This window comes from Vigna umbellata, chromosome 6 (assembly GCF_029865625.1).
Source record: "Vigna umbellata cultivar VRB3 chromosome 6, Vumbellata_1.0, whole genome shotgun sequence".
Classification (NCBI taxonomy): domain Eukaryota; kingdom Viridiplantae; phylum Streptophyta; class Magnoliopsida; order Fabales; family Fabaceae; genus Vigna; species Vigna umbellata.
The window spans coordinates 12275738-12289472 of NC_142170.1; the positions used below are offsets into that span (position 1 = coordinate 12275738).

At 32.5% G+C, this 13735-nt stretch overlaps 1 protein-coding gene across 3 annotated transcripts; it reads left to right on the forward strand.

Annotated features, from left to right (window-relative positions):
• Window positions 1-399: 399 nt before the first annotated feature.
• On the forward strand, window positions 400-11260 carry LOC124830820 (sequence-specific DNA binding transcription factor ATNDX). Of its 3 annotated transcripts, XM_088092696.1 has the most exons (19): window positions 400-549; window positions 1544-1606; window positions 1716-1841; window positions 1918-2076; window positions 2486-2569; window positions 2645-2773; window positions 3218-3436; window positions 4840-4965; window positions 5480-5575; window positions 5836-5991; window positions 6263-6551; window positions 6670-6795; window positions 6876-6945; window positions 8777-8840; window positions 8967-9035; window positions 9254-9790; window positions 9872-9906; window positions 10280-10413; window positions 10522-11260. In XM_088092696.1, the coding sequence occupies exons 2-19, from the start codon at window positions 1565-1567 to the stop codon at window positions 10788-10790; spliced, it is 2730 nt and encodes a 909-aa protein (XP_087948822.1). In that variant the 5' UTR covers window positions 400-549; window positions 1544-1564; the 3' UTR covers window positions 10791-11260. The 3 variants fall into 3 exon arrangements, with proteins under 3 accessions (XP_087948822.1, XP_047160619.1, XP_087948821.1); XM_047304663.2 differs by having other exon boundaries at window positions 10280-11260; XM_088092695.1 differs by lacking the exon at window positions 400-549 and adding an exon at window positions 616-667 and having other exon boundaries at window positions 10280-11260.
• The last annotated feature ends 2475 nt before the right edge of the window (window positions 11261-13735 follow it).

Here is a 13735-nt window from a genome sequence, read left to right on the forward strand (position 1 = left end):
TAAAATTAAAATGTGTTTATATATCAAATTTTAATATAGTTTAATTTTTAAAATTTAAAAATAAATAAACATAGTTATTTTAATTTAATTATTAAAATTATTTTTAACTTGTGAAATAATGTTTTAAACGGATGTTTGAATGATTTATTATTAAAATGTTTGAAGTATTGTTTAATACTAAAAAAATATTTAGTATTAAGTTAAGACGATTATATCAATTTTTTAAATTTAAAAATTAGAATATATCAAAATTTAGAATTTTCCCATTTCTCATTAAGAATTACAAACATTTAACGTAATTTTAAGTATAAGAATGTTATGTTAATGAGTCAATATTTGCACTGGGAAATGGTAAATGAATTGCTTACGTTTTACGTGTATAAAAAGACATACTAGAAGACTCGACTAGACTTTCTCATCATACGAACCCTATTGGACTAACCCTTCTATCCTCTCGAGCTGCTGCATCCTTTTTTCTCAGTGCCAAACAACACTGACAGATGCTTTTATGAAACCAGATTTATCGTTTGGGTCAATATTCAAGCTTTGGTAATTACCAATTTTCTCTGGTCACTGTTTTTCATGATTGGATTTATGAATCTTTCCATGGTTAGAATTTTGTGACCTAGATTGTGGTTTTATTGAGGCTATCAAATTCGGAGACACTGTAAGAGTTATAAATCTATTTCTTTTATTGTCTATGTCATTTTTTTAAGCAGAATAACATTTTGCATAATCTGCATGGTTAGGAAATTCTTGAGATAACATCAATATCTTCTACAGATTGGTTAAGGGATTAAATGCATGATTCTGTATTTTATTTGATTCCATTTTTGAGATCTTATATAAGTTATATGTCCCATAGGGGGAGATTGCTGGATGACCTAGATGAACATTATTGATGACAAATTACATGTTTTGTCCAGTATCCGAAAAGTGTAATTGCTGTGGGTACTAAATACTATCTCTTTAGTGATTTGCCCAAATTTCTAACAAAATTACGAAAATTTATATAGGTAAAAGAGTTTTTTTAATAAATGCTAAACTTAGTGATTGCAGTAATAGATGTCGGACCGGAATACTGGAGAACCCCCTACCCCGTTATAACTTTGAAGATGAATTTGTGATGTTAAATTTGTTTTATTGGTGAATTGCTTCATGCTTTGTAATTCTGTGCACTGAAGGTCAATCTCATATTTAGAACATGTGGTGTGCCCATGTGTTGCCCTCTGGAGAGGAAGTTAAATCTGCTTTGATGACTAAACAAGATGCGACATTGAAAAATAGTTAAAATTCTTGTGCTTCATCGATACTTTTTTTTCATGAAATATTAGCCTGTTCTGGGTGCAAGAAATGTCTGCCATCAAGCCTTTGGCTCTTCCTAGTGTTGTTGACATGAACTGACAACTTCTGTTCCAAATTGTAAAATGTTCTATTATCTTAGGCTTACAAGTCATGCCCTTGGATATTAATTACTTGATCTATGTATGTGTCTTACATGTTTTGTTGCATCTTGATAATGACGCAATGTTTGTTTTTCCAGTCTTCTTATCGTTTCTCAAGAATGAGGATTGCCAAGGAAGAATCATCGAGCAGTGCTGCACAGGCAAGTGGTTAACTCTTAATTATAACTTGGATCCATGAGACCCTCCTACCCCCTATTATCATTCTCAATGGCTGGAGTGTGAATATCTTCTATTTATTAACTTGAACAGGCAATAAGCTTGATATCAGCAGTGAAGGAATTGCAAGGGGTCACTGTTCTGGATCTCAATAAATTATTGAGAGACTCTGAAAATTTCACTATTCAGCACCTTACTGAAAAAGGATCAACGCTGAAGGTTGTCTTATACTCAACTTCATAATGCTATTTGATATTTTTTTTTATCATATTGTTATTTTTTGTAACATGCACAGATTGATATGGAAAAACTTGCGGGATCTCTTCCGTTGCATCTCAGTACCCTGTTGATGTCAGCTGTCAGAAATGAAGCCTTGTTCAGATACTTGTTACGTGGCATTCGACTATTGCATTCCTTGTGTGATTTAGCCTCCCGAAATTCTAAATTCGAGCAGGTTAATATTAATAAGCCTGTTTACAATTTATCTTATTTGCTCGTTGTTAAAATTTTTTGTGTTTTCCACGTGTGTGGCAAAGACACATTATTTAAATGTTGAAGAACGATATTTATTAAAATTCCTCTTTAGTTTGAACAGCATTGGTCGGACACTAAATAATGCCCTTTTGTTAAAAATAAGGGATTAGGTTGGTAGGAGTTTTTTACCTGCATGGAATATTTACTTTTATTACATTAATTTCTTTGCAGTTCACATCATACTAATATGGGGGTCATTGTTTGGCAAAGAAATATAAGTATTTTTGAGTTTTCATGACCCTGCACACTTTATTCAATGTGTGTGTATTGCTTTTTGAAAATTATAGTGATGCTGTGGTTCTGATTTTTGTATCACAATATGATTTCAGATTTTGCTAGATGATGTGAAAATTATGGAACAGCTGACTGACTTGGTTTTCTACATGCTAATTGTTCTTGGTGGATACAGAAAGGTTTTAAATTGTTTGGTTCATTACAGTAGATCTTTCTCTGTCTTGTTTCGATATTAAGATTAACTCATGTTGCAGGAATGCCATGCTTTCAGTGATATGCCTCTTTTGCATTCAACTCTTGTTGCATGCAATTTACATCTATTGACAGGGTTCATTTCAACACAATGGCAAGATATCGTTCATGTATTGCTTGCGCACCCCAAGGTACAAGTTCATTTCCACCCTATGTTTTGGACACTCGATTCTGAAATATTATTCTGCTAGTGTCCATTTGTTGCATTTTTTAAAAACAAACTTATTATAATGTCACCATTATTTATATCTCTTTTCTTAAATTTCACTTTTCTATCTGAAATTTCTGTTGCTCTCTAAACTTAAAAAATAAAAACGAACACAATACAAATTGGGTATCATTTCTTTCAATCCAGTTGTTGCATGCATTTTAGAATTTCTTTCCAGTCAGCTAATAATATTTTTTTTTCCTTTAACCTCTGTTTCAAACCAATTCTCCTCAAAAGCTTAAGGTATGAGGTGAAAGCATATGAATGGTTTTATAATGTCTAATAAATACATCTATTAACTATGTTATTTTGTTTATTTTCTGGTAATACATTGTGGTTCTGTGGCTAATCATGAATTATATGACAGATTGACATATTTATGGATGCAGCTTTTGGATCAGTTCGCATGGTTGTTAGTTTTCTTGAGAATACACTTGGAGCATATCAAGAAGATGTTTCTGTGGAATCAAATCTTACTGCAGAACAAATAGTTTATTATCTCTGCCAGCAGTGTGAAGCTTCTCTGCAGTTTCTTCAGGCACTTTGCCAACAGAAATTGTTTAAGGAGCGCCTGCTAAAGAATAAGGTTTCGAATCTTACAATCTTCTTAAATATGGAAAGGAAAATCTGTGTCTCTGAATATATGTATGTATGTGTGTGTATATATATATATATATATATATATATATATATAGATATATAGATATATAGATATATGTCTGAATGTATATTTATACTTGACAAAATTCGTCTAGAGTTTGATAGGAGACAAGGAGCTTGGTTGCATCCCCTGTCTTGGTTGTTATATAATTTATTGAAATTGGGTACCTACGTAAACAAATTCTAGCCAAATTCCTTCAATTAAGGTTATGTAAATATGCCTTTCTTCTAGAAAGAAAACGTCACCAGCAGTTTACATCTTTTTACTCTCCTTCAAAACGACCCTCTCCCCCTTAATTGAGAAACAACCAAAAACGTAGCAGTGTGTCAATTTTGGACATTTTTACTCATTGTTGTGCTTGGCTAGCACATGTTATCAAGTCTCTTTGTCTATTTACATGGTGCTTGACACTTTGTTTTGTTTTCTTAGTTGGTTGGTAGTTTTTCCTTTCTAAGAAGGATAATTTTTTTTTTGTATCACTTTTTTTTTTCCACTTCCCTGGAAAAATTATTGTTAGATCTTCTCCTCTTCCTTAGCAGCTTTACCTTTCTCTAGGCATCACAACCAATTTTTTTTATGATATAAATTTTCAACCATGAGTTTTTCTTGCGTGATGGTATAACACTTGACACCTCTGTTGATAATAACAGGTAGTTTTCTAAAACGGAATAGTGACCTACCTCTAGGTAATTTTTTGTATGTGCTTATTTGCGTCTAGATCTAATGGAATATTCTTCGTACTTTTTTTCCGTCAAATATCACACTGTTTTATGCATTTTATTTCCTTCACCAGTTAATTTTTTTAATTAAACTGGATTGACACTGAGGATCCTATGGAGAAGAAGCTTTCTTAGAATAGTCAACACTGAGGATTAGAGTTCAAATTTCTGATTTAGAAGTTTTAATGCTAGTCCTATAAAAGCAATAATGTTCTCATTTCTTTTAATATTTATAAGCAGCCCTTCTTTTATGCCCATATTATCTAGTATGAATACTCTATTGTTCTCCTTATATCTTGAATACTTTTAGGTTTTGGAACTCTTTCATAAAATGCTTTGAATTCTATGTTCCAAAATTCTATGATTTTTGTTAATCTGCTTTAGAGTTGGCTAATCTACCAACTTAGTTACTGTGTTGTGGCATTAACTATATAGAGGGAGAAGTAAAAGTTTTAGGTGTTGGAAATTCCACTTGACAAACTAGATACTTTCAACAGTCAGTAGTGGATATGCTTAAGGTCATTGCATTGATTTGGTTCATTGATGAGCTGTTGAGCTCTATATGTATATATATCTGCATGAGCTCATGTGTTTTTGCTCCACTTACAGGAATTATGTGAAAAGGGAAGCATTCTTTTTCTGGCTCGATCCATTTTGAAGTTACACATTCAGCCATCTTTTCCATCCAGGGTCATGGCTGCTATTTCTAGGCTAAAGGCAAAAATACTATCTATTGTGAGTCCAATTACAAAATTTGCTATAATTCATTGGATTTAACTTTAGAAAAGCCTCAATTTGATTTTATGAAGTTATGTGTGTCATCACATTAGTCATCCGAAGTTATTTGACTACAAATTGGTCTATCAAAGATTAGTTTTTGTTTCCATTCTGTCCTCACAAGATTTTTCTGCGAAAATAGTTTCTAAAAGATAATTTATCACCAAATTAGCCGTTAGAATCTTTTTGTCACCATTTTAGTCTTTAATGACAAAAATGATGACATTGTAGATTTTTAAGACGACTAATTTAGTGATGGTTAAATATTTGAGGGATAAATAGATTGACAAAATATTTGGAGGACAGATATGGTTATTATTTAAATATTTGAGGAATTAATTTGGTGATATAAGATGTTGAAGGACTAACTAGGTGACACATCTAACTTTGGGGGACCAAATAGAGGATTTTTTTAATGTACTTTATAATTTATGCATATTGTTAACAACACAACACTGCTTTCTTTACTCAGCTGCTGAGTTTGTGTGAAGCAGAAAGCATTTCTTATCTTGATGAAGTAGCTAGCTCAGCACGAAGTTTGGATTTGGCTAAATCTGTTGCATTAGAGGTTAGGTTTCTGCTGTTAGCTTTTATTGCAAACTATTCAAGACAAGGAAGCAGTTTTGGTGAGATTTTTCTGATAACCAATGAAAATTGTTGCCAACTTTTTCTGCTACTTCCTGTCATTTGATTATAAACTGGGTTTTGATTTCTGAGTACTAAACATATATGGATTATTGAGTAATGTACAAATCTTTTATGGTCTGCAGTATGCATCAATGCCACAAAGCATGACAATCTCTTTATTACTTGCGATGAATGATGTAGGTTTTTGACTTGTTGAAGAAAGCTTTTGGAAGAGATCCAGGGCATCTCACTGTTGACAGAAGTGACCCAATGGGGTTTGTACAGCTCAATGCAATGCGTCTTGCTGACATCTTCTCTGATGATTCAAACTTTCGATCTTACATGATACTTTGTTTTGTAAGTCCATTTTATATTAGTGTTGACTTGTTTTAGTATCATTGACTACACATACACATCAAATTTGCTGTAAACATAGTGTTAGGTGGTATAAACATCATTCTGTTTTGTTTGTAAAACTACTCTAAATTTAATTAGAGACAAGATAATATGCACTCCTTGTTTTATCTTTTCATTTATAACTGCTGCTTTATGATATTTTACTTGATTTATTAGATATATTACAATCAGCCATAGGAAATTTGATTTTTTCCTTTGCATGTGATTCCAGACTAAAGTTCTGACAGCAATAATTTCACTCTCCCATGGAGATTTTTTATCCTGTTGGTGTTCATCTAATCTGCCAGAGATGGAGGAAGATGCCAGTCTTGAATATGATATATTTGCTGCAGTTGGATGGATTTTAGATAATACTACACTAGATGTAAGAAAAGCTACAAATTTGGAATTCAACCTAGTCCCTAACAGCATGCCTAAGGCTTCTTATGCACATCATAGGACATCATTGTTTGTCAAGTTCTTTGCAAACCTTCATTGTTTTGTTCCCAACATATGCGAAGGTTGGTTCTTAGTCAGTATTCCCAAAATTTCTGAGCCATATTTGATTGTTTTACCGGTATATGTATTTCCACATTCCATTTATCCTTGTCTTTTTTTTCTCGTAATTTTAATCCCCAGAGCAGGAGAGGAACCTTTTTGTTCTCAAGGTCATGGAGTGCCTTCAAATGGATCTATCTAACTTGCTACCTGGATTTTCTTTTGGTTCTGATGCTCCTAAAGCTGCCATTGCTTGCAAAAACCTTCGTAATAATCATTCTCAATTATTTATTTTGGAGTTATGAGCAACATATGGTTATTTTCTTACTTGTAATGACTTTTTGTAGGCTCATTGTTAAGTCATGCAGAATCTTTGATTCCAAAATTCTTAAATGTGGAGGATGTGCAACTTTTAAGGTTACCTTCTTTTAGATTTCTTTGTAGCACTATGTACTTTGCCTTTAGCGTGACAGATTTTAAACTCTTGTTTAAGTGGTTATGCATGTATAAGGAATATAAGTGGGGTTGAGTGTGATGCATGAGCATTATGGTAGCTCTTTATACCACTTGATTAAACTGGAAAATGATTTGAGGCTAATTGAGGAACCTAACCTTCTTGGTTTTATTTGTAGGAATGTTTTTTAAGGATTATGTTGATTTGAACATTCTTTTTCATTTTCGAATGGAGATTATGTCATATACACAAAATGGCATAGAATACACTCTTCTGATTTTGGAGCATTTACCATTTATATATATATATATATATATATATATATATATATATATATATTTTAGTGTTAATAAATGGGTTTTAAGCCTAACTCAATCCTACAAAACTGGTTTTGTAAGGTGATATTTCAACTTATATACTCTAAATTGACCTCATCTCTAGTCAATAGGGGACTTCCAACACACCTTCCTCATGCCGAGATATATATACATCTCGAGCGTGAGACGACATTAATTAGTGGTCTGATAGTGGCATGATAGCTAGTGAAACAATATATCCAACAAACAACAAATCTCGCTAGGATAGGTTCTAACAATGACTCTGATACCATGTTAAAAGGTGGACTTTAAGCATAATTTAATCCTACAAAACCGGCTTGTGAGGTGAGGTTTACACTCACTTATATACTCTAAATTGACCTTATCTTTAGTCAATGTAGGGCTTTCAACACACCTCACTCACGCTAAGGTATATATTTCTCGTGAGACTAAACATTAATGAGTGGTCCAATAGCATATGGAACAATATGCCAAACAAACAACAAATCTCGTTAGGATAGACTTTAACTCATGACTATGATACCATGTTAAGAGGTGGATTTTAGGCCTAAATTAATCCTATGAAACTGGTTTGTAAGGTGAGGTTTGCATTCACTTTTATATATATATATATATATATATATATAAATTGATTTTATCTCTAGTCAATGTTAGACTTCCAATAATTAACTTTAGTCAGTTTTGGGTATTTCTTTCTACCCCTTCTAAATTTACTTAGTAAGAAGTATTTAAAAATTAAAATAATTGCATTGCTATCTTCTCAATTTATTTGGAGATTGGAGAAACAAGAATAACTATCATGCTGAGGAGAGTGATCATTGCAGCTGTTATGCAGATGGCAAGAGCTAGTGTGTAAAATTATTATATGGTTGCACCAAATGCGAAAGGCAATTCTATAATTATTCTAATTATTGACATATTTTCTTTACAAGGTTGTATATATTTTTATTCATTTTAATTAAAGTCTGAACTGTTGTTTTCTGTGACAAAATAGTTTAAAGAATGGTGTTGAGGTCATTTTGCAGTCCAATTGCGATTTTGTTGCTCCATTGCAACAGTTCATGTGATTAAAATTTACATTGCAATTGTGGGTAGCTATGCAAGTATAATATTGCGCCTGCAATAATATGGTCTGCAATTTGTAAATCTGATGCTGGGATGGACCAGACATTAAAAAATCAAACCAAAATTTTAATAAATCTAGTTTTAAACTATTCACAACAAATGTTTTTGGAAATCGACTTCTACTTCTATCATTTCTTTTTTTCATATTTTTTGGGTGACTTTGTTCCCTCTCACCTTCATTTTCCCCCATCCCCAGTCACTTCTGCTCCCTGGTTAAGCCTATCTGCCATTTATTTTTCTGTAATTATTTTAGCTCCTAATGTCCCGAATTGTATTGTCATAAATGTCATGTTAGTTTAACAAATAACTTTGTTTTGTGAATTGCTTGCAGAGTGTTTTTTGGTGAATTACAATCACTGTTTGCAGCTAATGGATTTGGGGAAAATCAAGTCCAAGTAAATCTTTTTCCTATAATTTGAAACATTAATGTCTTTTTCCGATATATATCTTTTTCTCTTTTACTCGGATGGTTTCATGTTCTTGTATAAATGTGCCTTTATCATTCTGCTGGGAAAACTCAGGATAGCAAATTTGAGGAGTCATTGTCTTGGGACAAGATTTCTAAGTTCAACATCAATGAACATTATCAGGTATATGCAAGTTTTTTTTTACTAACATTTTAATGATCAAATTGTATTTTTTACATTTTTGTTCATAAAGTAATTAAAATTATATCTCCTTTAGAACTAGAAAATTCCTGTCAAATAATAAAATACAAGTAAAACTGTTCTCAAATTGGATTATTATTAGGTTAGCATGTAGCTTGTCCTGAACTTAGTAACTCAAAAAAAAGTTTGATTTCCTCTAGGAGGCACAGAGTGCAGGGGGATGTCCACCAGCTTTAACTGAAAAAGAACATGCTGATCTTAATAAGAAGGGTGGTAACTTCAAGGAAGGAATGTCTGAGAATTCTTCATTTCCGGACATGGACCAACATAATACCCGAGTTGAAGAGACAAATCAAGGCAAGGGCTTAAATAGGCAAAATCAGGTGGATGATAAAGGCATACCTGGTAAAAGTGCATCAGGAGGAGCAAGAGATATGGACAAGGATGCTCAGAATGTTGAAACAAGTGGTTCAGATACTAGTTCTGCAAAAGGAAAGAATGTTGTTGATCATATGGATATTGGAGAACTTTCAAAATCAAATGAACGTCTTAAAAGAACTGCGGTTGAGGAAAATCCAGAGGATGAAAAGATTGAGCTTTCACAAAGGAGAAAACGGAAGCGAACAATAATGAATGATAAACAGGTGATGCTGATTGAGAGGGCACTCAAAGATGAGCCTGACATGCAGCGAAATGCAGTTTCACTTCAATCATGGGCTGAAAAACTAAGTGTGCATGTATGTTAAAAGCAAATAAACATTTTTGAGTAATATTTGATTGACATAATTCCTGATACTTTCTTGCATTATGTTTTCCAGGGTTCCGAGGTTACATCTTCACAGCTTAAAAATTGGTATGCCTCTATGAAGCTTTATCATATAGTTTTTTAATTTTGTATTTTTTGTTTCTCTTGTTATACATTCTCTTTTGTTGGAATTCAGGACATATATCATATATCAAGATTTCTTTAACAAATTATTGAGACCTGTTTATTATCTTATCCAAAGCTCTAAACTATTAGTAGGTAAATAATTTTTGTAATTATATTTTAATAATGCTTAGTTGGGATGGGGAGCAGAGCATTGAATTTATTGGTCTCTTCAATATTATTGTGCATTTCTTGGATATTGAAACATTACATGCAACTCGGTTGTGAAGCCTTAATTATTAAGCAATTGGCATTATCCGGATTGATTTGTAATTGGATTTCATGTTTGTTGTATTAGGTTGAACAACCGCAAAGCTAGGCTTGCTCGCACAGCTAGGGATGTTCGCGCAGCAGGAGGTGATGTTGACAATCCTGTCCTGGAAAAGCAAAGAGGGCAAGTACCTGGGTCCTATGACTCACCTGAGAGTCCAGGTGACGTATCACTTGCTGTGAGAATAGCTTCAGGCGATAATAAACCAGAGCCTTCTCTGGCTCGATTTGTTGATCTTGGTTCTCCAGAATTTGGTCGTTACAATGCAGGTCAGTATGTTATGCTTGTTGGTGCACGAGGTGATGAACTTGGCAGAGGAAAAGTGTTTCAGGTGCATGGTAAGTGGTATGGGAAGAGTTTGGAGGAATCAGCCACCTGCGTTGTGGATGTTTCTGAGCTCAAAGCTGATAAAGGCATGCGGCTACCCTATCCATCAGAAGCCACTGGCACTACATTTGCAGAGGCTGAAACAAAGTTTGGTGTCATGAGGGTGTTATGGGGTTCGAACAGAGTTTATCCATTGCGGTCTGAAATCTGAATGAGTTTAATTACGCTTTCATTAGCTGCCAGCAACTATTCCTCTGGTACTTGCTGCAAACTGTTGTCAATCTTACTTGTGGTTCCCTGAATGGACATATTTTCTATTTTCCATAATCATTAGCTGAAGGGATACTGGATGACTTAGTTGAGAAGATCAATACCTGATAGAGAAGAGTTCAGTAAGGGATGGGAAGACAGAAGTCGATAGTTATGAGAACACAAGGGTGATTCCGCAATGTAAGATAGTTTAGTTTAGGATATAAACAAGAGGCATAGTCGTCAGAAAAAAAATGTTAGTAGGTCTTGTACAAAATTTGTTTCTCGGAAAGAATTGTCCCTGCGTCCTGACAATTGGAAATATTCGAAACAATGGTAACGGGGGATAAGATTTGAGTCTGAGATCTCTCAAAAGTTTAAGACTTGTTTAATTTAAAGGGAAACTATGGAGGCAAATTTTGTTTAGAATAATGATTCCAAATCTTGCTTATTTCATGTCAAGAGTTTAAGAAGAAAAGTGTGGAGTTCTTTTTTGGATTCGTGAAAAGGGAATCATAATTCAAACTGATTGCATAAAATTAATCTGCTTGAAAATCAATTGTCTGGTTAATGTGGCTTTTAGATCAATTATTTTATATTGTGGAAAAAACCTTGATTTTATTTATGAAATTATTTAGAGATTTATACTGTAATTATGATGAAAAAAAAAGTTTTCAATGTCCATGTTAATATAAAATAATTCCGAAGCAAAAAATGCTACAATTTTAATCTGTCGGAACATCTGCTTTTATTAAAAAATAAATGGACAAAATAACGACAGCTTTATAACATTTGCATTTGGAGCAAGAGAAAAGCTTTTTTGAGTAAACATAACCTTTTCAAAATAAACGATAACAGTCATGCTCGGATAAGATGTTACTAGACTTATTAATTTGGCCCTCCTTACATTGGCCCTAATCCATGTGGGTTGGGGCCAAAAAATTTACAGGACCAAAAAGCGGGTGTTGCTCCCTCCACCCCCACACATCTCTTCCTCCACCTCCCCTTTACTATTTTGCCCCTTCCTCCACCTTTCCTTTACTATTTTGTCCCTCAGTAAAATTTTATTTTTAAAATTGTTGTTTTTTAATTTTATTCATTTATAACATATTTCACTGATAACCTACGTAGTTTCTTGTATGAGTAAAATATTTTTCTACAAAGCTTGGTGATCGTGAAAAGAATTATCAAACAATCTTCTTCTTGTTCTCGGTGCAGTACGTGGTGCAGTGCGTTTATGGTGTAGTGTCCTTGTCGTGGTTCCTCTCCAGGTACGTAGTCATAATCCTTCCAATAATCCTAAACCCTAAATCCTTCCCATACTTCCAATAATCCTTTTATTATCCAAGCCTATAATCCTTGCATGAGCCGCAAAACGTAGTGAAATAAAAACGAAACGTAAAAGGAACACTGCCTATGGACGGATGACATCCTTCAACGGATGTCAACATCCGTTTAAGGCAAAACGGATGTCGACATCCGTTTAAGGCAAAACGGATGTCGACATCCGTTTTGCCTTCAACGGATGTTGACATCCGTTGAAGGATGTCATCCGTCCAGAGGCAGTGTTCCTTTTACGTTTCGTTTTTATTTTATTTGTTTATTTTATTTACAGTAATTTATATTTAAATTTATAATTTTAAATGTTATATATGGTTAGTTTTTAAACGTAATAATTTTGTTAAAATATGAATTTGTTATAGGTGGAGAAGAAGCTTAACGGAAGAGAGAAAGGTAAACGAAAATGGAAGAGAGGAAGAGGTGCAGAGGGAAGTAAATCAGAAGTTTTAAATAAATTAAAATATTAAAATAATAAAAATAAAAAATTTTAACTTTTGAGGATATAATTGGCATTTTAGAAAATTGGGGAGGTGGAGGAAGAGACGTGTGGGGGTGGAGGGAGTAACACCCCCAAAAAGCCCCTCATAGAAAAAGTCCACGGGGCCAAAATATTTTCAAAAGTCATGTGGGCCAGGACCAATCCATGAGCCTTATTTTTAGAAAAAATGTTCATTTTTTGAATACAAGAAAAAATATAATTAACTCCTAATTTGTTACAAAAATAGTTATTATAGAAAATAAATTTAAATCTTTATAAGAGGAGAGTTCTAAAATCAAGCAAAAGCAAAATGACAATATTTATTGAGTTAGATTCTCTAAGTACATAATTAAAGGATCATTTTATAAATTTAAAATTTAAATATTTAAGTTCACTTTTTTTTAAGCTATAAGTAAGAAATTAACTTTTTATCTAAAATTATCCTAATTGAAATTTAAGAGAAGATTTTCTCTAATTGAAGCTCTTAATTTTAAAAAAATAGGCTTCTTTATTTTCTTAGAAAGTTATTGAAAAAAAAATTAAATATAATTGATTTTCTTTTTCATTTTATACTCAACAAATCATGTTCATAACAAAAATAATAAATAAAAAGAAAAAACTCATAAACCTTGTGCAGACTAAAGTTGTATTCACCCATAGAATTCAATCTCGTCGTACTACTCACTCAAAATGTTTACATTTTAAATGCCATAAACATAAATATAAACATAAACATAGATTTATGTTATGTGTTCTAATTGAAAGTTAAAAATAAATTATTTAATGTGTTAGTTAAAGAATTGAAACACTATAGCATTTATCAGAGAAAAAAGCAAAATAAAACATAAGTTTAATTTACACATAAAATATTAATACTATTTTTGATCAAAAAAATTTAGATAATAAATTTTTGAATTATTTTTAATTTTAAGTAATTAAAAGCATATTGAGTGATATTTTAGAAGTCGAGGAAACAAAACAGTGATTGTTTTTAAGAACTGTAAAAGCAGTGTAAATATTAAATCAAATTAATGTTATTATCTCTCTTTGGAGTTATTTTGATATTACTAATTATATATAATTTTTTA